Here is a 23,577-nt window from a genome sequence, read left to right on the forward strand (position 1 = left end):
AAACACATAAGAGGAGAGACTGTTCCAGAGGGCAGCAATAATAGAAGCAATGAAAGGGGAATAAGAGAAATTTGCCCTGTGAGTTTGGAGTTGAACCATAAAGTATGGATTTAGTAAAGAGTGGAAGAATTATTATTGGTAGTTCACTGAAAACGGAAGCCACAGAAAAATATTTAGAGAAGATGCATGCTCCGAAACTAAACGTCTGTGTGAAAGTGAGAGGAGTGAATTGATGAGACGAGTCATCAATCAATCTAACAGTTGTTTTCTATACTGTAGCAAATATTTTTATTGAGCTTTTAGGAGCAACACCCCTAATACATATTCCTGTTCGGAATAGTTATTGGGGTGATGTTCGTTACTACCTACCAGTTCGAAGGTAAAATAACGTCTAATTTTTTGGATGCTGATGAGGCAATAGTTGTTTAAACTTATATCGAGAGAGAGATTTGATGTTAGTGTAATTTCAAGAAGGGAAACTTCATGTCAAAAAAGTAAGACTGGAAGAAATTGGGTATTTTTTATGAGAAATAAAACAATTGCATTTTGCTTGCATTAAAATTGAGAAATAAAGAAAAATTCAGTGTAGTAGAAATTGTTTGACAAATGAGAAGGAGTAAAACAATGCGCTGTAATCAGCAAAACTGCATAGGGTTGGCGGTCAAGTAGAGCAGGTCCCTGATATACAGGAGAAAGAGTAGGTGAGGGAACAGAGTTCTTGTCCTGGAGAACAAAGCAGGGGTTGCAAAGTTAGAAGATAAAAACCATCCTCCATCGCATATAGTGAACGTCTAGTCAAGAAGGTGGCAACCAAGTTACAGAAGTCAGAGAACAGGCCGAATGACAGGAGTTAATACTTTCGTGCCAGACTTGGTGAAAAGCATTGGAGATATTAAGAGCAACTCCATGTGATTTACCAAACTTTTCCATAGCTATATGACAACTAAACAAATCCCCTTCTTGATATTAATGTTAGATATTAAAATGATAGATAAAGTAAGAAACATAGATATCATGGGGAAAAAAACAGGATTAAAAGACATCATTAAAGAAATAAAAATTTTTAAAAAAATGGAGATGGGCAGGACACATTGCAAGACAGGGAGACAACCATCGGACAAAAATTTGTACAGAATCGCAAGTACCAGAAGATTCAAGAAGACCTGGAAGACAATCAGCAAGGTGGAGAGATGAACTACACCTTTCAGTGGGAAACGACTGGAGCTCGTGGGCCGGAGACAAAGAAATGTGGAAAAATATGGAGATCATCGTCCAGCAGTGGATAGATAAGGATTGATGATGAATAATACTGTAAGGCTATCATTAGACCGTTTTTCAAGTAACCAAAAAAAAAAAAAAAAATGGAACTCTTCTCACGAACACCATTTTTTTTCTCTCAAGATAAGAAGGAATGATGAAATGGAATGCCAACCTAACAGTAGGAAAACATTAATATGACTTTTTTTTTTTGCAAGTTGCCTAATTATCTTAACCGTGTTAAGATAATTAAATAGTCTAGGTTTCGCCTCTGAGATGTTTTTTTGCTTATTTCATGTTACTTATTTTTAACAAAAGAAAAATCAAATATAACAGTGAAATATGGTCATTGTGCTGTAACCTACAGCTAACAGCAATTAAGGTGGAAAGATACGAGTATATTATGAAATCTTAAGGATTATACAATTTTTCATTGACTATGCAACTGATATTAATATTTAAATTTTTTTGCATTCTGATAAAACTCTAGATATGGCATAATCCCGGAGTTGTAACAACAAGCTTCACTTTTTCTTCTTGTATAAAACAAGAAGAAAAACGGACTATTAAAAATTGCTGCATGATGACTATGGAGTCTGTTCCGAATAATTAATTGCAGCTAAACAGTCACGCAGTAACAATCTCCTTTTTACTTTCAATGCCTTCGGGGCTCACGAGGTACAATCAGAAACTCGGCCATTCGTGCGGGTTCAAGCGAGGTCTATAATGTCGCTTCTTTTGATTAGACTCGCTGTGGAAGAGCAGTGGGTTACAAGTGTGACCGACTCAACCACCTGCTGTAGGAAGCTCGGGAAGTAACAAGTTCGCCAATCTTCAGATCCGTCCAATACATGCTTCATTATTGCAGACGTATAAATCTTGTGGAGGAACCCAGTAACTGGGCCAATGCTGTCGTATTGAGCATCTAGTAAGAGGAGCCCTCACTTTCCATCGCCGTGATAAATGGCAACTTTTTTTTTTCCCGATGTGCATCCCACCCACGAAAGACTGTAAGTCTATAGTAACATTAGTACCGTGAGTGGGCTAAGGGTTGAATAATCCAGGAACCCTGCTTTACAGACTAAACATGGTACTTTTTCAAGCCACTTCACGTCTCTAATAAGTAAGGTGGGATGAAAATCGTCTATCACCTAAGAATATATTGGATTCGAACTCACAGCCTATTGGTTGGAGATTTATATATCTCACAAGTATCAGTGCTGCAAAAATTCCAGAATCTCTCTCTCTGCTGCTTAAAGGAATCTACTAGTAGAAATTATCCGCAGTATTGCAACAATACATAGCTGTAGCTTTTCCTAACGTACAAGGTGAAATAATAATTGTAATATATTTTAACATTATGATTGCAAAAATTAGAATGCCAGCAATTACAATTAAAACTAATCCTTCATCCTTAATAGTTCTAAAGTTGTGCTTACACTTGATGAGAAATAGCATGCAATTGCATGCTATTTCTTTATGTCATTGCAATTACAAATTTCCCACTCCAATATTTTAACAATAGAGAATAAAATTTACAGCGTTTTATTACCATCGGGAAATACTGATTCAATTTTAGAAGTATTAAATTTGAATGCGATTTTGGACTATTTTTTTTCAACAGATAAATAAGGCTTATATCTTCCTTTCTCCAATTAGAAAGTGCGAATGACTTTTTAATTTATTAAATTAAAATATTATATATGGATCATCAAGTATTGATTGTTACATATTCTCTATTTTTAATGAAGACAGTTTTATGAAGTACATTTATGGTCAAATTATTACATAAGTGGGAAAAAGGAAAAATCAAACTCAAGTATTCTATTACAAAACCATAAGGGAACACTATCGCATATATACCGGAATACAAGATAGTTTTTGTGAGAACGAAACTATGCTGGTGTAGCAGCTAATTCTATTTCCCTGCTCAGTTAGAGGTTGGTTTCTTTCATTTTACAGTCAGTAGAAAAGGCCAAGTGTATCGTTCTACCTATGGCGATGCTGCTCTTTCAGCAGGGCTTCTCACCTTCTGTATTAAGGTCACAGACAGAAGAGCAGCTTCCTTTTGCGGTGAAGGCTTTTGTGTTATCATGCCTTGTATGTCTGAAGTAGATAGTTGTACAGTTGATCTGGTAGTTAACTGATCATATATGGATGAGGTCGGAGTACTCATCTTCTGTGGGCAATCAGCCACATGCGATACTTGCAGTTTCTCGAGACAACATAATTTTTATTGACAGAGCATTTGAGATAGATGTGCAAAATAGTTCCAATTTGGTTACAAAAGACATTTTTCTACCCTATATATATATATATATATATATATATATATATATATATATATATATATATAGGGTAGATTGCAAAATAACCAAGGTGTTCCATGAAAATTTCAGGATTTCTGAAGTGTTCCGTCGTAGGAAAAATCTGGGAAACGCTGTTCTAGTTCTTATTCTCATAAGAGGTTGTGTTTTTTAGATGATTCTTAACGCATCCCTCCGCAGATCAGTCGCCAGATATGGAGACATCGGTTCGGTCTTTCCATTTGACACATCACAATCCTATAGTTTTTATGAGTGTTTAGTTTAGCTCCTGATACGCCTGATATTTTTGGTATGCTTCTATGATGAGGTGCAGGTTTTCATGGATGGATCTTCCTCGGCTAGAATAAATAGCTTTGGTGTCTATTATTTCACACAGAGCAAGCTTGAATCTGTTAGCAATAGCTTTTAACATTATTTTACATTCAGTGTTTATAATGAAGATGGGTCGTCAGTTGCCCAGTTTTGTAAGGTCACCTTTCTTGATAGTTGCTTCGACATACACTCTGGAGAATAAATTGCAGTTATTTCGAGAAAAATTGGTAAAATTTAGTAGAAAGTCAGTCTATGCCTGGCGATGCGTCTTTTGATAGAGAAGTAGTGGTATTTGTTAAATCTTGTAACAAGATAGAAAGATATGTTTCATGGTGCATCGGGAATGAGAGTCCTTTCAAGTTAGGAAGGATTTGTTGGCATTAATGGATGTTGCGTTAACTATGTATATTGTTTAAGTAGTACTGCAAGATGTGTAGGAAGATTTCATTATGATCTTCTATACTTCTGCTGTTATGATAGAAAGGCTGGCAGATGCTTGTTCACGTCTTTCTGATGAAAAGAAATACTTTGTGGGTACATCTGTGAAGTTTATGTGCCTACGTCATGCTCTTATTAGGATGCCTCTTGCACAGTGCTCCAACTGAGAAAATATGGCGTCTTCTAGCTTGTATTGCTCAGAGCCTGGCTGATATACTTGCTGTTGTTGCTGCATTTCTCGTGAGGAATGCCTGTTCGAGAGAATATCTTAATTTTTAGAGTTGAAAAGGTGACCACTTTTGCAGGTCTAAAGTTAGTCTGCATCCTGTAGCAAGTTGTTATTAACGATCCAGTATGTTCCCTCCCCCCCTCTGTCCAGGGACAGAAATGTTGAGGAAGATAGAATCATCGTCCGTTACTAACACGTTCCGTGGTTTGGAGCTGCATGAGACTTTTGACCAACTTCTAGTGAAGCAGGGCAATTGGCTGTTCTTGGCGATGAATCATCATTACTCGTTGTGGTGGCTACAAACAACTGCAGGAAATATAGAGGTTGAAAGACTCTCGGACCTCAAATGTATTTTCTTGAGGTGACAAAGAAGTTCTGAAATACAGCTAATAAATTATGGTTATGCATATAATTAAAAAAAAAAACACTTAACTGCTCGATAGATCTTACAATTACTATTATTTTCAACCCCACTAAACAAGGTTCCGGTAGAAGCGACACAAGACACGACCGTTTCCTTCGGCGACTTCGCGATAGCGAATGAGCTGCGGTATAGGAAGAAATCTTCCTTTGAAGTTCGAACTGTTGGTCCAGAATTGCATCATCGTTTTCATAACAAATTAACAGTTTTGTAAGACCCGATATAGAAAAAAGTAGTCGTGAAAAATTGCAATCTATCATTATTTTCAATTTTCTCATAAAAAGCCAAACATTCATACTTTAAAACTATTTAATCATTACAGCAAATTGCTACCTACATAATTATATATACATAATGTTATACAGTATCTCAAACTTGGACGAATCTATGTGTGTGTTAAATCAGGTCCACTAAATTAAATTGTCCTGATTTTATATAATAAATCAGGTCCATTTAATTTAATTTATCCAACAACATTTACAAAAAGTACAAGGAATGAAAGTTGCCAACACACCGAACTTCATGACCTGTCCAGTGTGGCATAGATGATTGGCTGTAGCACTTTACATAGCAACCTTCAGCCACTAGAACGGGCATGCATCTTTGATTCCATATAGATACTCTTGGCAACTCTACTATCGGAAACACTTTTCCTCTCCACCTAACTTATGTTTTTACTTTAACTGTCCATATCATATATTTAATTTGTTTTCACTTTGTTACTGAAGAAATGTGTACTCTTTATTATTTGGAAAAGTGAAATATATACAGTATGGGCATATATATAAACAAATTGTGGTAGAATTCTAAGAAAAAAAAAAAACCCGTCACTCCAAAAATCAGATATTAAAATATAAATAGCAAAAATTAATAAATTTAGTTTACTCCTTTATCCAAGTGTAAGCAAACAAAGTTTGCGCCTGAAGTATCTTCAGGACTGAGGCAACTCGTGGTAAAGGTGGACTAAGCTCTCATCACTTGTCTTAGTATCTCCCATAATACAAAGCACATCTCCTTGCAGACATGTATAATACTATGCATTAAGGGAAGGGCCACTACCCAGACTGATTTCGACCTTTGAGGTCTCGTCAATGGGAGCCAGACCAAGAGGTGGTGATACTAAGGTGGAAGGGAGAAGTCATATTTACTTATATGAATTGCCAAAAGGTGTTTCACCTTATTAAATTACTCTGTCCTGAAGATACTTCAGGTGCAAACTTTGTTTACTTACACTTGGATAAAGGATTAAACTAAATTTATTATAGTCTAACCAATTGGAAAAAACTTCCAACATCTTTCTCTACCAAAACTTACTTAAGTGGAGTGGAGCTCCCCTAAACAACAAAATGGTAGAGTACGTATTACAACAAAATGGTAGAGTACGTATTACAACAAATTAATAACGTATAAATTACCAAAAAATAAGGTAGTAATTGAAATTATATTTTATATTAGAAGGAATATGGAATTTTTATTTCATCTCCAGTATTATATTTCAAATAACTTACCAATACTATAAACGCAAAAATACCCTATATAATCTTTCCCTCATAGCAATTAAATAAAATAACTTACTTCCCGTTACTCTCACACAGGGTCAGCCTTCTCTAGAAAGAGGCCCGGGTGCAAGAAACCTTTTGGGGCCTAAAATATTTTTCAAAGGTAAAAATTAAAGGATTCGAAATAAACGCATTGTAAAACCTCTTACCTGGAAATGATTTTGGCACAGGAAAACAAAAAACACATTCGAAATAACTGGTTAGCATAACGTTTACTGAACACAAAACAAAAGTATTAAATAATTAAAATAAATAAATCTTTAACACAAACAAAAGCAACCTGGCTCATCAACTAGCGCACAAAAACTATTTACAATTATTTATTGTTTAAAGTAATAAAAAAAATTATTTAAGCAGATAAAAAAATAAATAGGTTTTACTATTTAGGGACCTAGTCTTACTAACACGTATATTGCTTAATATGTATTTATTTAAATATGCGATTTTTTTTTTTTTTTTTTTTTTGCTATGTCATTAATCATTTCCGAAAAATTACAATTTTTGGCAATTTCCTTTTCGATGCTTAATATAGCAAGTGCATTTAAGCGTTCTTCGCACATACTTGACCGAAGATAATTCTTTATCAATTTTAATTTCCTAAAAGAACGCTCTGCACTTGCTATAATAACTGGTAACGTAAAGAAAATTTTCAATATAGTTAGCACATTTGGAAATAGTTCATTATAACTATCATTTAATATATATTGCAATATGTCTTGCGCACTATTTACATTTTTTTGGTCCAAGATCAATTCTCGTAACAAATCAATTTCCTGGATTAAGTCTTCATTTACATCTTTACTGAAATATTTTACAAAATTCCTTGAATGGTTTTCTAGTTCATTTTTTTCTAATGTTTTTATATCAGTGATTAATTTAAAATAAGAAATATCATTGGGTATATTTTTAAATCTCTCATCTATTTGTACAATAACAGTATCAATCACAACGTTGAAAAAGTGACATCTAAATTCCTCTACCCGGTTTAGTAAAATTTCATCTTCTGCTAGTTCGGAAAATAATTATTCTTTTTCGAATTCTTTTTTCAGGGAAGTCTTCGGAAATATTCAAGTTTCGTGCTATCATTTTTGCGTCGTCTAAAAATGTGTTAAATTTTGATCTTAAATTTTTTATTTCATTTTTAATTTTATTCACTAAATTAAAAGCAGACTCAAGAACAATTGTTTTTGCTTGAAATAGTTTGTTGATACTATTAATTTTTGACAATATTGTAAACTACACCGATAAGCTTAAAATAAATGGCATTTCTTGTAATGAATCTAGTAGACTTTTAGCTTCGGATACTGCCTGTTTTATCGTTAATTGCACCAATAAATTCTTCTAAGGCATTATAAGTTTGTTCAAACTGTGTATACACTGCTTTGACTGCGTCTATTTTGGCTTCCCATCGAGTATCACATATTGGTTTAAGTGTAATATTTAAACGCTTTTGGATAATTTCCCACCTTTTTGCAGATGCAGAAAATACGCAGTATAAACGTTGCAATATTCCGAAAATGTTTTTACAATATATACTACTGGAAACAGCATCACAAATTATCAAATTAAAAGAATATGATAAGCAAGGTACATAAATCGCATGAGGGTTTAAAGTAATTATTCTAGATTGTACGCCTTTATATGTTCCCTTCGTATAGCTTACCGTTATCGTATGCTTGCCCTCTACAATTCATAATATCTGAATCAAGCTCACCTATTCTTTTTAAAAGCGAATTTGCTAGTCCTTCACCAGTCATATCAGTTACTCAATAAATCCTATAAATGACTCATTTATAACTAATTTTTTGTCTACAAAATTTACATATCTAATAATTATTGAAGTTTGTTCCTTGTGAGAAATATCAGGAGTACAATCCATTCGGATACTCTAATATATGGCTGCTTTTATATCGTTTTTAATTTTATTAAGGACTTCATTACCTAATGCAGCAATAATCTCCTCTTGAATTCTTTGCGCCAAATGATGCACAATTCTTTTTTTCTTATTTTTAATTCTGTTTACATGATCCATTAGCACAGGATCATATTTACTTAATAATTCTATTAAACTTAAAAAATTTCCATTATTCGGAGTTCCTATTGTTTCATGGGATCCTCGAAATGATAGATTATTACTTGCTAAAAATAGAATTACATCTACAATTCTTTGGAATAGTCATTTTAGATGTTCCGTTTCTTTATTTATATTAATTTGATTTGTTCTGTCAACAGCCGAACATAAATTAAGCCTTTTTAATAATTCTTGCCAAGCAATAAAAGAATTAAAGTTACTAACAGAAAGCTCATAATCTCGAATTACAGATGACAGTTTTCTCCATTTATTAAAACCATATATAAATCTTGTTGATTGGTCTTTTCCTCTTCTTTTGAAAAAGAATAGACAACGAAAGCAAAAAACTGAGTCTTGATCTTTTGAGTAAACTAACGAGTTTGTTAATTTTTATGCACTGCATAGACGCATCAGGAATAATAATAAATCCTAATATAATAGAGAAACACAGATATTATTGTTACCGGGGGCTCTAAAATCCTGTCGATGAAATCCCATTAGTTATAAGCAAAATTAGAAGAAAAAAAAAAAAAAATACGTTTCCGCAAATGTGTACCGACTGTGCCCACTCGATCGTGGAGCCCGGGTGCATTGCACCCATCGCACCCCCAAGATGGTCGGCCCTACTCTCACACCAACACCCAATTCCACTTAACACTTTAATTTCCCTTACTACTATCAGATGATTTCTCGGAAACAACCAGTTCACGGTCTCTCTCTCTTAGTGCTGACTTGTCGTGCATTCTTATGATTTTCTTTATTTATTTTACCCCCCCCCATATTATTTTTAAATCCGTAATTCTGAGAGTCATTATCCTTTTACCAATTTCATTTATTTATGTTTCATTCTTGCCATTTCATCTTATTCACTGGTTCTATATTTTTAGAGTATTTCAAATTTAACTATTTATCGGTGCCTATCAAATTAAGTACCAAATGCACCATTATTTTCATCTCCAAAAATGCCAAGTATGTCTAAAACTTCATACTTCTAACATAATTATAATTTCATGACTACCCTGTTTTTGGTAATGTATATTTATAAACCTGTTTTAGTACGTAGCCTATTTTGATATATAAATGGAACTCCATTCCAGTTAAATAAGCTTTGCTGTTTACATTTTAATAATAATAAACAGTTACTATCTAGACTTTCTAGCATTATAACTGATGTCTCTAAGTAGCTTTTGGCCATTTTCCCAAGACCTTTTTATTTTAATTAACTGATGAACCAAAGTGAATTTTCTAACCTTAGTCTACCAGCTCAAGATAACAAAGAGTCTGAATTTAGTTGGCTACTTTGATAGCTACTTCGTTTAAAATGAAGAGGCTCAATGAATGAGACTTCTACTAACCATATCACGTCTCACTATTGTAATGTCTAGAAACAAGGGATAAGGGAGGGGAGAAAGAGAAAAAGAGATCGTGAAAGCGTCATTACCCTTATCAAAGCCACACTTCCTGCTAACAACTTAATAAATCTCCTTTATGACTGCTGAAAGTTTCTTACCTGTTAGCTGCTTTACTGTCTTCTTGTTAGGATCCAGCCAGTGCTGAAAAGATAAAAGAACTGTTATTTTCTTATTATTAACAAGCAAAGTTTTAGGATGAGAAACATTTGTTACAATGAACATAGTCAAAGATAACAAAGGAGTAATGAGAACACTTATTGTCTAACACTATATCACAGGACAAAACTTGTAGAATATCGTTAGTTGTAAATTTTCCAATCCTATTACCTTTTGTAATGGGAATAGTTAACAGACTACAATCGACAACAATAAATAAATAAATAAAAGTGTGACAGCCATTTAACTGACGAACTCCAGTAGCGATAATTTAAATGATGAATTAAGTTATTTTGTTTCTAGTATCCCAGGAGCTTTTCATTTAGCAATAACCCTGATGAATATAACCGATTCTCTTTTCTTGGCATAATAACAGATTATTAGGCAGTCCTGCTTGACTAGTTACCAAATAGCAAGAATTTCCATTTAAGTAAGAAGCGTAGACAGCATTCTGTAAGCAATATTCTTAAATCACATGGGTTTCATATCTGGAGAGTGCGAAAGCCAGAAATAACCAGATTTGAAGTGTGCAGAAAATACACTGGGAATGATGAAAATACTCCTTGAGAATATAAGGTATCGTATTTGGGTAGTGTTGGGGAGCAACGAGAAAACTGTCTTTGCAAAAACGGATATAATTGTCGGTAATTAGGTGTTTTCAAGAAAAAAGCAACTGATCCAACAATACACGTGCAGAAATAGCACGACACTTTCTTTTTTTGAAATGTAACGGCATCTCCATTTATTTTATTTGCGTGTTTTCGAGTGGATTTTGCTCGATAACGTATGTCACTTCCCAGTGCAATCTCAATGCTGTTCTGAAGGATCACTGTGCTTTGCTTCATTATGCTATTATGTAGGCTTTTCTAATAAACTGGTACAGCAGTTTATTAGAAATGTGTACAGCAATTACGATAGTGTTAAACCGTTGACGGTTTCATGAATATCCATTTGGTCAGTCAGTATCACTAAGTGCTTTCATCTATTTAGACTATGTTTCTTATAACCTTCTTTCATACTGTATGCCCACAGATGCGAGACCCTGCGACACTTCTGCATATGCCAGAAGAAGGAGAATTTATTCCGATAATAGGGTAATCAATCCATCTTATGGGGATGAGTTGTTTATTATTACACGACGGAAAATTAACTTTTTTTTTTTTATGAACATTGAAATTTTTAAAGTGTTAACTATTTTGCTTGTATTCTGCTTGTATTTTGCTTGGTGGAAAATGTTACGTTTATGCACGTGATTTCGAACGTTGGTAATGAATTCGTACATCGCCTTATTCTTTTCTCCCCTTCACCATGAACTGACTCGTCTTGGCACATTACCAGCTGAGGGTCTCGGATTTGTGGTCGGACAGTACCTCCTGAGAATGGCAACCGCGGTAGTGACTGCCAAAATACAGACTCTTGCAAGAATAAAAGTGTGCTGCTGCTGCTAATAATAGAAACTCCGAATGAATCGTTATGAAATAATTTTTTTTAACCAATCTGGTATCATTGATATCACTTCGAAAGCATACGGCATAAAAGAAGGAAACTATTGCAAGAATCTATATTTTGCACGACTTTTAGCGTCTAGAGTAAGGCATGAAAAATTAAATGAATTAATAATTGGCTGTACTGCATTTAAATGATGTGAAAACTAAGATTATTGTTTAACATAGTGAAGAACTGTTTAGTCTACAATGCGTTTTGTTTATGGGGCTTAATGATGTTATCATAACAGCTTATTTTTGCCTTTGCATATGAGGACGCGTTATGAATTTTGGGAATTTTATTGTTTTATGCTGATAAAGCATTAAATTTTCTCCATATCTATGTTATTTAAAAGAGGATTTAATGCTGATTTAAGAAAACTGAAAATAGCTCATTAAAACTTGTAGTTCATTATATGGAATTTTCTTGGTAACAATCTTTACATTATATACACATATAAAATATTCTAACGAAATATATTTAATGGGATACTTAGGAAATATTTTATTTTCAGCAAACCTCTCTACCAAGTTTCATGATCATCTTCTGTGCCAAAAGAAAACAAGAATAGAATGGAATCAAAAAAAAAAAAAAAAATCATATAACGATATGAGTGAAGATGTAAGCCGAGTCTGCTCCAACACCAAAAATTCACCTGTAACTTGAAACGCTTATATCACTGTTGTATATGAATTGAACTGCATATTGCGTGTCATTGTTGTAAACTTTCTTTAATACTGGCAATGTAGATGACTGTGATACTTAGCCGAAAGTAAAATATACGATTAAAGATCTTCCTTTATAATTTCTAGAATATTGTTAATTTGTTGTCGTGTGTGTGTACACACACTCATGAGTCAAAACCTCATGATCACCTGCCTATCAGTGTACTTGATCTCCTTTACCACCCGTCTTGTCAATGACTCCAATAGACCACGGAAGGTGTCCTGAGGAATTTTGGACCAACAGAATAACGTCAGCAACAGAGCAAGGTGCCCCTCGAATGACAGATGCATGACTCCAAATCAGGTGACCAGGGAAGTACAAAGAATGTTGAATATGACTCTACGAATCATGCTTGCACAACGTCAACCTTGTGACACGGGAGACTGTCTGCTGGAAGAGTCCAGACCATTGGGCCACATTATCACCATGTAGGACAATACATGGTCCGAAACAATCCCGGTAAGAACTGGCGGTCAAGGTAAATTCAATGGGGAACAAGAAGGCCCAGGGATTAACTGAGCCTTCTAGTCCAGAAAAACAGGCCTATGTCCGGACACTCGTGCAGTCTGGTTAGCTGGGTGATTACAATATTTTGGCTCGTGAATGCGTGCGCGCGCGTGTCTTTTTTAAGAAAGCGATAAACAACATACCGTCTGTCCTGTTACATCAATGAAACGGAGACCAAAGTATGCCGTTTCGAGAAGATTTAAATGTTTAAAGACGACATCGACAAGATCCTGACCTTTTGACGAGTCCTGGAAGAAACAAATTAAAAGTGAGTTTGCTATTTGTGCATAAATTAGAGAAAAAAGAACAGTAGAGATGAAATGAAGCATTCTCCTTTTTAAAATAATTTTCTAGATTAACTAATATTTAGTTAAACTAGTTAAGTCAGCTAGTTAGTTAAATTCCCTACCGAACCAATAACATGGGCTCTTTTTAATAATTATACTTTAAAATGTTTAATGTAATAATTTTAATTTAGCAGAATTATATCTTAAATATATAATAAAGTTATTGAAAATTTAACTGAATGTGACGCCTCAATTATATAACTAATATATTTATTTGTAAATAAGAAAAAAGGCACACCAAGAGAATCTGAACGTCATAAATAAACTTAAATGCGGCCCTTGAAGTTTATTCTGAAAACAACAGCATGACGATATACGAAAATTGCTTCGTCTGTGCTACGAGCTGCCTCAGTATGTAAGCATACTATTCTTAAAATTCCATATTTCGCCTTTCATTCTTCTTCTTCTTGAGCTTCACGAATCCTTAAGGTTATTAGTTGCAAGCATCACAGTTCTCCATTTTTTCCTATCTTTAGCCAACTCCTTCCAGTTTTGCAGCTTCAGCTCTTTCATCTCCATTTCAATGTTATCCATCCATCTTCTGCGGGGTCTTCCTCTAGGATGTCTTCCATTTGGGTGATGTAGAAAGGTTCTCCTCATTCTTTCCAGGTGACCTAACCATCTCATGCGACTAGCTCTGATTTCATTTATTAGTGGCTGCTTAGAAAGTTCATAGAGTTCTTTATTCGTTCGCCTTCTCCATTCATCTGTCACAGGATCTTTCACCAGACCAAATATTTTTCTTAAGATTGTTTTCGAAGCATTGCAATTGATCTTCATCAGCTTTTGTTATATTCCATGTCTCTGCACCATATAATACGACTGGTCTAATTTGCGTTCTGTAAATATTTATTTTAGATTCATATGTCAGATTTCTAGATGCGAGGAGGTGCTAAAGTGAAAAATATGATTTATTACCTGCTTGGATTCTCATCTTTATTTCTGTTTGGATCTTATTATCTTTAGTTATTATAGAGCCTAGATATTTAATCTGTATCGAGTTTTTCAATATCATGTCAGTAAATTAAATAGTTGATGGCTAATTGAGATCATTATGTCTAGATACTTTTAAATATTCTGTTTTATTTTGGTTAATATTAAGACCTATTTTTTCGGAAGAGGTTTTTAAGGTTTATTATATCATCTGCACTTTCTGCTATAATATCAATATCGTCTGCATACCCCAGGAATGATGCAGAGCATGACACAGTACTTTTCGTTGTTTCTCGAATTACTTTTTCGAAGGCTATGTTGAATAGTATAGGTGATATTGCATCTCCTTGTTTTAAACCTGTGGAGACATTGAATGGCTCTGACAATATGTTGTTAGCGAGAACTCTACATTGATTTATCTGTACACACATTTTGATCAATCTGATTAGCTTTTCTGGTATTCCAAATTCCTTTAAGATATTCCATAGACTTTCTCGATGTATACTAATCATATGCTTTTTGGAAGTCAATGAAGAGGTTATAACTTTCTTTATTGTATTCCCAATTTTTCTCTAGAATTTGTCTCATGGTAAAAAGTTGATCAACAGTTGATCGATTTCTTCTGAATCCTGCCCGATATTCTCCAAGAATCTCCTCTGCATATGGTATAATTCTTTATAGGATAATATCAGACAGGATTTTGTAATAGCATTTAAAAGTGAAATGCCTCTATAGTTTTCACATTTCCTTTTATTGCCTTTATTGTCGATGGGGATTATTATTGATTCTTTCCCGCCTTCTGGCAGTTTTTCATTTTTCCATATGAGCTTAATTAGTGTGAACAGTTTGTTAGTTAATTCTTTTCCTCCATATTTAATTTGTTCAGATGTGACCATCAAATCCTGCAGCTTTATTATTTTTAAGAGTTTTAATGCTTGTTTCTACTTCACTAAATGATGGCTCTTTGACTTCTGGCTCACAAGTAGAGTAAATTTTGGTTAGGAATGTTGCTTTGGGATTTTGGCAGCTTAGCCATCTGTTTGTCATTTGCAAAAATCTGTCCTTTATTATTTATTATCATTAATTATTGCAGTTCTTGACTGATAATCTGTCTTTAGTTTATTTATACCTTGAAAAAAGTTTCTTGCATTTTTATGTCTATTCTCTTTATCAGTTTTATCAATTAATTTTTTTAGATGTCTTTTTTTTTCTTGCCTAATAATTTTGTTTGATTCTCTGCTAGCAGATCTATAGTTTTGATAGTTATTGTTGTCCTGTTGGTTCTGAAACCATTTAAACTTAGCTTCTTTTTTCATTTGTATTGCTTCTTTGCATCTGTTATAAAACCATTTATTATGGTATGAAGTATTTTGTAATCCTAAAACTTTTTCAGATGCTCTGTTTATGCAATACTTAATTTCATTCAATAGTGTGTCAATATTTTCAGTTTCTTCAATATTATTAAGCTCTGCTTTTATTTCACTAGAGTAGTTTGATCTTATGTTATTGTTTTTCAGATTATCAATATTAAGTTAGGATGTTTTTTTTATTTTTATTGAAATAGTTTTTGTTAAGTTTTACTTTCATTATTGATCCTACCAAATAATGATCTGAATCACAATCAGCACCTCTATAGCTTCTAACAGTTTGAATACTGCTTCTAAATCTTTTTTCTGTTAAAATATGATAAATTTGGTTGTGGGTTAATCCATCAGGTGATGTCCATGTTTGCTTATGGATATCTTTTCTCATAAATGTTGCGCTACTTATTATCAGATTCTTGGATATTGCTAAAATTATTAACCTTATCCCATTATCGTTTGAGATTTCATGTAGGCTATTATTTCCGATTGTTTGTCTATAGATTTCTTCTCTTCCTATTTTTGCATTAAGGTCTCCTAAAAGTATAATAATGTCATTATTTGGTATTTCATCAATTATTCCTTCCAGAGTATCATAGAATTCATCCTTGGTATCCTGATCAGTTTCCTCTGTGGGTGCATATGCATTAATTAAAGTTATTTTGAACTTTTTTTGTTAGCAGTCTTCTTTCACTGAGTCTTTCCTTGATGGCCTCAAAACTTATGAGCGATTCCCATAGCCTCCTTTGCCTTTCATTATAATATATTTAATTTTTTTTTTCAGATTACAAGCCTACTTTGGATCTCATCAGTAATTCGGAAGAAATGGATATCTGTCAAGAATATCTAAACCCGAGTTGTGGATATCTGTCAAGAATATCTAAACCCGAGTTGTGGATATCTGTCAAGAATATCTAAACTCGAGTTGTGTTAAAAGTTTAAAATTCCTAAGAATCACGAAGCATGCTTGATATATGGTCATTATATGTTCAGCTGAAATCAGATGAAAATTCAAATTTTCCAAACAAACAATTGCACATCAAAATTTGCATTCAGCCATTGTAAAAGTTGCCTCGATTATCTTATGTAAATTTTTGCTCGTTAAAGTTATAAAATGTTCCTGATTTATTATATTTTGAATAGTTTTTTTTTTAATTTTAAATCGCATTATAGTATTTTGCATATTCCAAACTAGCATTCAGATGAAAATACTGAAAATATGTATTACTTTCAAATAAAGAATGTACTTCGATCAACTTTTTGTATGCTAGTGATAAATATAATTATAGGTTATGGATATTATTATGTTCTCTGTCATTTGTTTTTCGAACCAGTCCATAAATAAATAATAATTTAATATTATTTAAAGTATTCATATTTGGTCATGAAGTGTTAAAATATAAGCCTTATTATTGTTTATGTGACCATGGGTTTTTTAATTACTATATATGTTCATACAGGTTCAGACAGAACTGTCTCAAATTGTTACAACACTATCTCAAAATGGATATCCTCTAAACATTATCAACAAATTCCTGTATAAAGATAACCACCGACAACAAGAAACAGTCTCCCAGCAAGTTTCAACGTTCGTCATCCCCTTTATGGGTTCAGTTTCCACCAATATAGCAAGACTGTTAAAAGCTCATAACATCAGAGTTATATTTAAACCAACTACTAGGATTAGACAGGTGTTAAGATCTCCTAAGGATAGTATTCCATTTTACAAATCTCCAGGTGTGTATAATATTCCATGTACGTGTGGCCTCTCCTACATTGGACAAAATTCAAGAAGCCTCGGAATCAGACAGAAAGAACATGTTGGAGATATCAATCAAAACAGAACGATCACCTCCGGTTTAGCGCATCACTTTTCAACTTTAACCATTCTATAGACTGGGAAAATAGTTCTATGCCCTACATAGACGATGATTTCACACACCGATTATTCAAAGAAGCAACAGTAGTCCTACGAACAGGCAGCAACCTAAACAAAAATCAAGGTGCCATATTGAATGAGACTTGGAAAAATTTAATCAATTCACTCAGTTTGACGGAACTACAGTACGCCAACAGTCATATAACGCGTGCTGATGCAACGCATGTTCAGGACATGGACTAAAGATTCGCAATACATGATGGCATTGTCACACGAACGTATCAACTTAGCTACCTTATAGTTACTAACGGTTTTGTATTCTTTATACTTTGTGCATTTATCATTTTTTTTCTGTTTACAGTTCAAGCTAGCGAAACTGGTAGGCGTTATTATATGAACATATAGTAATTAAAAAACCTATGGTCACAAACAATAATAAGTCTTATAATTTAATACTATCTTACAGATTAGAAACTCCCTCCGTCATAGTTACATATAATAACCCTCTCAAATATTGCCGGACAGCATTTGCCTGTCCATTTATCATGAAGTCAAAAAAAAAAAAAAAGAAAAGAAAAAAAGATGCACCAAATCTTGGTTCTCAACATAGCAGGAAACTTTCTCACGATGGACGGTAGTGAGTATTGGCACGCACCAACCTATTATGCATTAGTATTAGTTTGAATCCCACTCATGGCGGGATTCGAACCCACTGGAGGCCTGAATTGGTTGGAAAAAATTAACATGTTTGGTCTCGAAAGCAGATTTCTCATATCAGAGACATTATCTAATATACTGCAGCATTACAACCTTTTGTGGTAAGATTCACATAAAAAATAATACTGCTATATTAATACATTTTATGAAATAATTTAAATGATTAAAATTCTTTTCGTACTTTTAATACTTTCGTTTATTATGCCTTTTAGATTAGCTATCCAGCTAATATAATCAACTGGAAAGACAGCACCGGTTCACCAGGTATTATCATCATACGATACCTTGATGGACTCTCGGGATTCGATGCGGGCATCGAATCCCGGAGCCTTTACTCTCCATACCATATAGAGCTATACTACACTATCCATCAAATTCCATTTCATATTAAAAATTCAATTTTGTCTGCTAATTGTGTTTTAGTTCTTAAGCTAGTTTGCTTTTTTTTTATTGAAGGGGAAAGGAATAAAAAAAACTCTCAACGTCCGTGTGAGACATCATTTAAAGATTAATTATATGATGGAAATCAAACCAAAGAGCTCTGTCTTGTCGCATCATCCTTTCGACTGCACACGGCGGATCTACGAGCATTATTTCCTATTGTTCTTTAATTACAAATATTTGTAGTTTAATAATAATTAAAGCAACGTTTCAATTTTTGGATTTACAGATGAAGTGTTTTTTAGACTAACAACATCAACTTACTAATAATCTTAGAGTTAAAGTTCCAACAGGATATACATCTGAAAGTTTAGACTTGAAAATTCAAGTTATCGAATCAAATTAGCCTCATCAGTGAACAACAGACCAAAGAATGTTTATTTAGCAGGGCCGGCCTTCTCTATAAAGGAGCCCGAGTGCAAGAAACCTTTTGGGTTTCTTGCACTCGGGCCCCTTTATATTATCGCTAAAATATTTTTCAAAGGAAAAATTAAAGGATTCGATATAAATGCATTGTAAAACCTCTTACCTGCAAATGATTTTGGCACAGAAAAAAAAAAAAAAAAAAAAAAAAAAACATTCGAAATATAACAGGTTAGCATAACGTTTACTGAACACAAAACAAAAGTATTAAATAATTAAAATAAATAAATATTTAACACAAACAAAAGTAACCTGTCTCATCAGCTAGCGCACAAAAACTATTTACAATTAATTGTTGTTTAAAGTAATAAAAAACTTAATTTAAACTCGAAAAAATAAATAGGTTTACTATTTAGGGGCCTAGTCTTACTAACACGTATATTGCTTAATATTTATTTATTTAAATATGCGATTTTTTTTTTTTTTTTGCTATGTCATTAATCATTTCCGAAAAATTACAATTTTTGGCAATTTCCTTTTCGATGCTTAATATAGCAAATGCATTTAAGCGTTCTTCGCAAATATTTGACCGAAGATAATTCTTTATCAATTTTAATTTGCTAAAAGAACGCTCTGCACTTGCTATAATAACTGGTATCGTAAAGAAAATTTTCAATACAGTTAGCACATTTGGAAATAGTTCATTATAACTAACTATCATTTAATATATATTGCAATATGTCTTGCGCGCTATTTACATTTTTTGGTCCAAGATCAATTCTCGTAACAAATTCAATTTCCTGGATTAAGTCTTCATTTACATCTTTACTGTAATATTTTACAAAATCCCTTGAGCGTTTTCTAGTTCATTTTTTTTCTAATGTTTTTATATCAGTGATCAATTTAAAATAAGAAATATCATTGGGTATATTTTTAAATCTCTCATCTATTTGTACAATAACAGTATCAATCACAACGTTGAAAAAGTGACATCTAAATTCCTCTACCCGGTTTAGTAAAATTTCATCTTCTGCTAGTTCGGAAAATAATTATTCTTTTTCGAATTCTTTTTTCAGGGAAGTCTTCGGAAATATTCAAGTTTCGTGCTATCATTTTTGCGTCGTCTATGTGTTAAATTTTGATCTTAAATTTTTTATTTCATTTTTAATTTTATTCACTAAATTAAAAGCAGACTCAAGAACAATTGTTTTTGCTTGAAATAGTTTGTTGATACTATTAATTTTTGACAATATTGTAAACTACACTGATAAGCTTAAAATAAATGGCATTTCTTGTAATGAATCTAGTAGACTTTTAGCTTCGGTACTGCCTGTATTATCGTTAATTGCACCAATAAATTCTTCTAAGGCATTATAAGTTTGTTCAAACTGTGTATACACTGCTTTGACTGCGTCTATTTTGGCTTCCCATCGAGTATCACATATTGGTTTAAGTGTAATATTTAAACGCTTTTGGATAATTTCCAACCTTTTTGTAGATGCAGAAAATACGCAGTATAAACGTTGCAATATTCCGAAAATGTTTTTACAATATATACTACTGGAAACAGCATCACAAATTATCAAATTAAAAGAATATGATAAGCAAGGTACATAAATCGCATGAGGGTTTAAAGTAATTATTCTAGATTGTACGCCTTTATATGTTCCCTTCGTATTGCTACAGTTATCGTATCCTTGCCGTCTACAATTCATAATATCTGAATCAAGCTCACCTATTCTATTTAAAAGCGAATTTGCTAGTCCTTCACCAGTCATATCAGTTACTCAATAAAGCCTATAAATGACTCATTTATAATTAATTTTTTGTCTACAAAATTTACATATCTAATAATTATTGAAGTTTGTTCCTTGTGAGAAATATCAGGAGTACAATCCATTTGGATACTCTAATATATGGCTGCTTTTATATCGTTTTTAACTTTATTAAGGACTTCATTACCTAATGCAGCAATAATCTCCTCTTGAATTCTTTGCGCCAAATGATGCACAATTCTTTTTTTCGTATTTTTAATTCTGTTTACATGATCCATTAGCACAGGATCATATTTACTTAATAATTCTATTAAACTTAAAAAAAATTCCATTATTCGGAGTTCCTATTGTTTCATGGGATCCTCGAAATGATAGATTATTACTTGCTAAAAATAGAATTACATCTACAATTCTTTGGAATAGTCATTTTAGATTATTTTAGATTATTTATATTAATTTGATTTGTTCTGTTAACAGCCGAACATAAATTAAGCCTTTTTAATAATTCTTGCCAAGCAATAAAAGAATTAAAGTTACCAACAGAAAGCTCATGATCTCGAATTACAGATGACAGTTTTCTCCATTTATTAAAACTATATATAAATCGTGTTGATTGATCTTTTCCTCTTCTTTTGAAAAATAATACACAACAAAAGCAAAATACTGAGTCTTGAGCTTTTGAGTAAACTAACGAGTTTGTTAATTTTTATGCACTGCATAAACGCATCGAAAGGGTTAAGCAAAAACCCTAATATAATAGAGAAACACAGAGATATTATTATTACCGGGGGCCCTAAAATCCTGTCGATGAAATCCCATTAGTTAAAAGCAAAATTAGAAGAAGAAGAAAAAAATAAAATAAAATAAATAAAATATGTTTCCGCAAATGTGTACCGACTGTGCCCACTCGATCGCGGGGCCCGGGTGCATTGCACCCATTGCACCCCCGAGATGGCCGGTCCTTTGCGCATTTATTAAAAATAAAGAGGAGAAAACCAGATTCGGGTTCATATATTGTATCAGAATAATCAAATGCAAGAAATTTTTCTTCAAATATTAGAATAAAATATATTTCTGTTACGTAACATATTTTTAGAACGCTCCTACCTCCTTATTCTCATAAATCTATAATCCCAAAGTGTCTTTAGATGCTATTTCGGCCAGTAACTAATTCATGGTCATATTCCTTATTTTCCTCTGTGGATGACAAGTGTGGTATTCCTAAGGGACAGGCTATTAACCTCGACATTAATTATAAGGCGTTGCTTACGTCAATTTCCTGATAAAGAGCAACTGGGGAGGACGTACTTTGCTCTTCCATAATGTGGCTGTCAAAATATATAATGGTGCTGTTCTTCAACCTTTTCTGCCCAGACGGACAACATGCAGACAACTTCGTATGTCCCATGAACAATAAAAGATAGACGCACAATGGGCCAAAAAAAAAAAAAAGAAAAGAAAAAAGCTTTCCTGTCACTCAAAAAAATTTCAAGAAGGTTGCTCGTGAAAGACTGCTTCATCCAAAACCTGGAAGAGTAAATGTCGCCTTCGCCATAACCGTAAGTCAACCGACATTACCTGCTTTATTTTCCTAGCACAGTTCACTGACATCTGTGAGGAACAGCAACAGCGACGATTAGAGTCGTGCTTGGAAAAATTTGCCATTCCAAATGCAGTCGTCGAAATGCGACTGCATTTTTCATCTTAATGTTATTACAACAGTGGCAACTAAATCATAGGGCATGACCTAGCTGTAGGTGTCTATTATGTTTTTGGAGGGGAAGAATGCCTATTTGAAACTTTTCAAATCGTCACATTATTTTCTTTTCATGTATTTAGCAACATTTAGTCTACGCATTAGTGAATTAAGCAATCCCTGTTTTTTTTTTGTTTTGTTTTTAATCATTAAAATTTCTTTAGTTACTTTTCATTTATACAGAATCAATTTAGATTTTTATACTAGCTTTTGGACATAAAATGTCTATAATGTTCGCTTTGTTAAACTACCAGTGGGACATCGGAAAATCAACTGTTGTTCCCTGGTGGATATCTTGTAGCATTTATTATCATCGCCAATATATGAATATGTCTCATATGTTGGCTACTGATACGTTACAACGTATAAAAATTATATATAAATATAAATAAATAAGCCAGATTGGTTGGTCCAGTGGTTAGCGTATCCGCTCTTAGGATCAAAAGCGGCTATGCACTCTTGACAGTTTGAGTTTCAAATTTACCTCTACCGAAGTGCTTCACATACATCAGCTATATTGCCAGTCAAACTATTGGCTTTTTATACTTTTTAATACAAATTATTAGTGGTCTTTGGAGAAATATTTAGGTCTTTCCGACATCAGGGAAGAATAAATTTAAAATGAGTAGCCAAAACCTTTGTAGACCTTTCATAAGGTCACAGTTTCATTTATCTGAAAATACGGGAAAATGCATTGTATTACAGTACATATTCTTTTCAATTGCTAATAATTAAAAAGAAGAAATTTGGCTGCATTAATGTCAAGACTGAAAAAATCCTCAAGGTCAAGGTTTAACTTCAATTTTATGCTTGTTACTTCCGTGTTTGTTTTCAGGATAGTTTTATCATGCTGTGCAGAAAATAATAATTGGAAGGAAACAAAAGTGAAAATCAACAAGTACCTGTTGACAGTTACCTATGGAAAATGTAATTGCACATTCCTAAATGAGAAATTCTGCAAATTTATTTCATCGGTTGACTTTCATCATCCGGTGTGACAACAACACCTTGTTTACACCTTGAAGTGGAATAAAAACCTTGTCTCTAGACTACAGTAGAATAAATGCTGATTATTGTACATTAGGCTAGGGTACGATAATCAGCT

At 33.2% G+C, this 23,577-nt stretch overlaps 1 protein-coding gene across 1 annotated transcript in view; it reads right to left on the reverse strand.

The window, feature by feature from the left end:
• LOC150098108 (band 4.1-like protein 4) overlaps nucleotides 1–23,577 on the reverse strand; it is a 637,189-nt gene that overhangs the window by 523,247 nt on the left and 90,365 nt on the right. Inside the window, exons 2-3 of the mRNA XM_090406685.1 lie at nucleotides 13,044–13,148; nucleotides 10,125–10,167 (exon numbers count right to left, since the gene is read on the reverse strand). Coding sequence (XP_090262811.1) covers nucleotides 10,125–10,167; nucleotides 13,044–13,148 — 148 coding nt within the window. The remainder of the gene's footprint in view (nucleotides 1–10,124; nucleotides 10,168–13,043; nucleotides 13,149–23,577) is intronic.

Source organism: Typopeltis vanoorti, chromosome 16, assembly GCF_054136105.1.
Source record: "Typopeltis vanoorti isolate ZY-2024b chromosome 16, IOZ_Tvanoo_1.0, whole genome shotgun sequence".
NCBI classification, from domain to species: domain Eukaryota; kingdom Metazoa; phylum Arthropoda; class Arachnida; order Uropygi; family Thelyphonidae; genus Typopeltis; species Typopeltis vanoorti.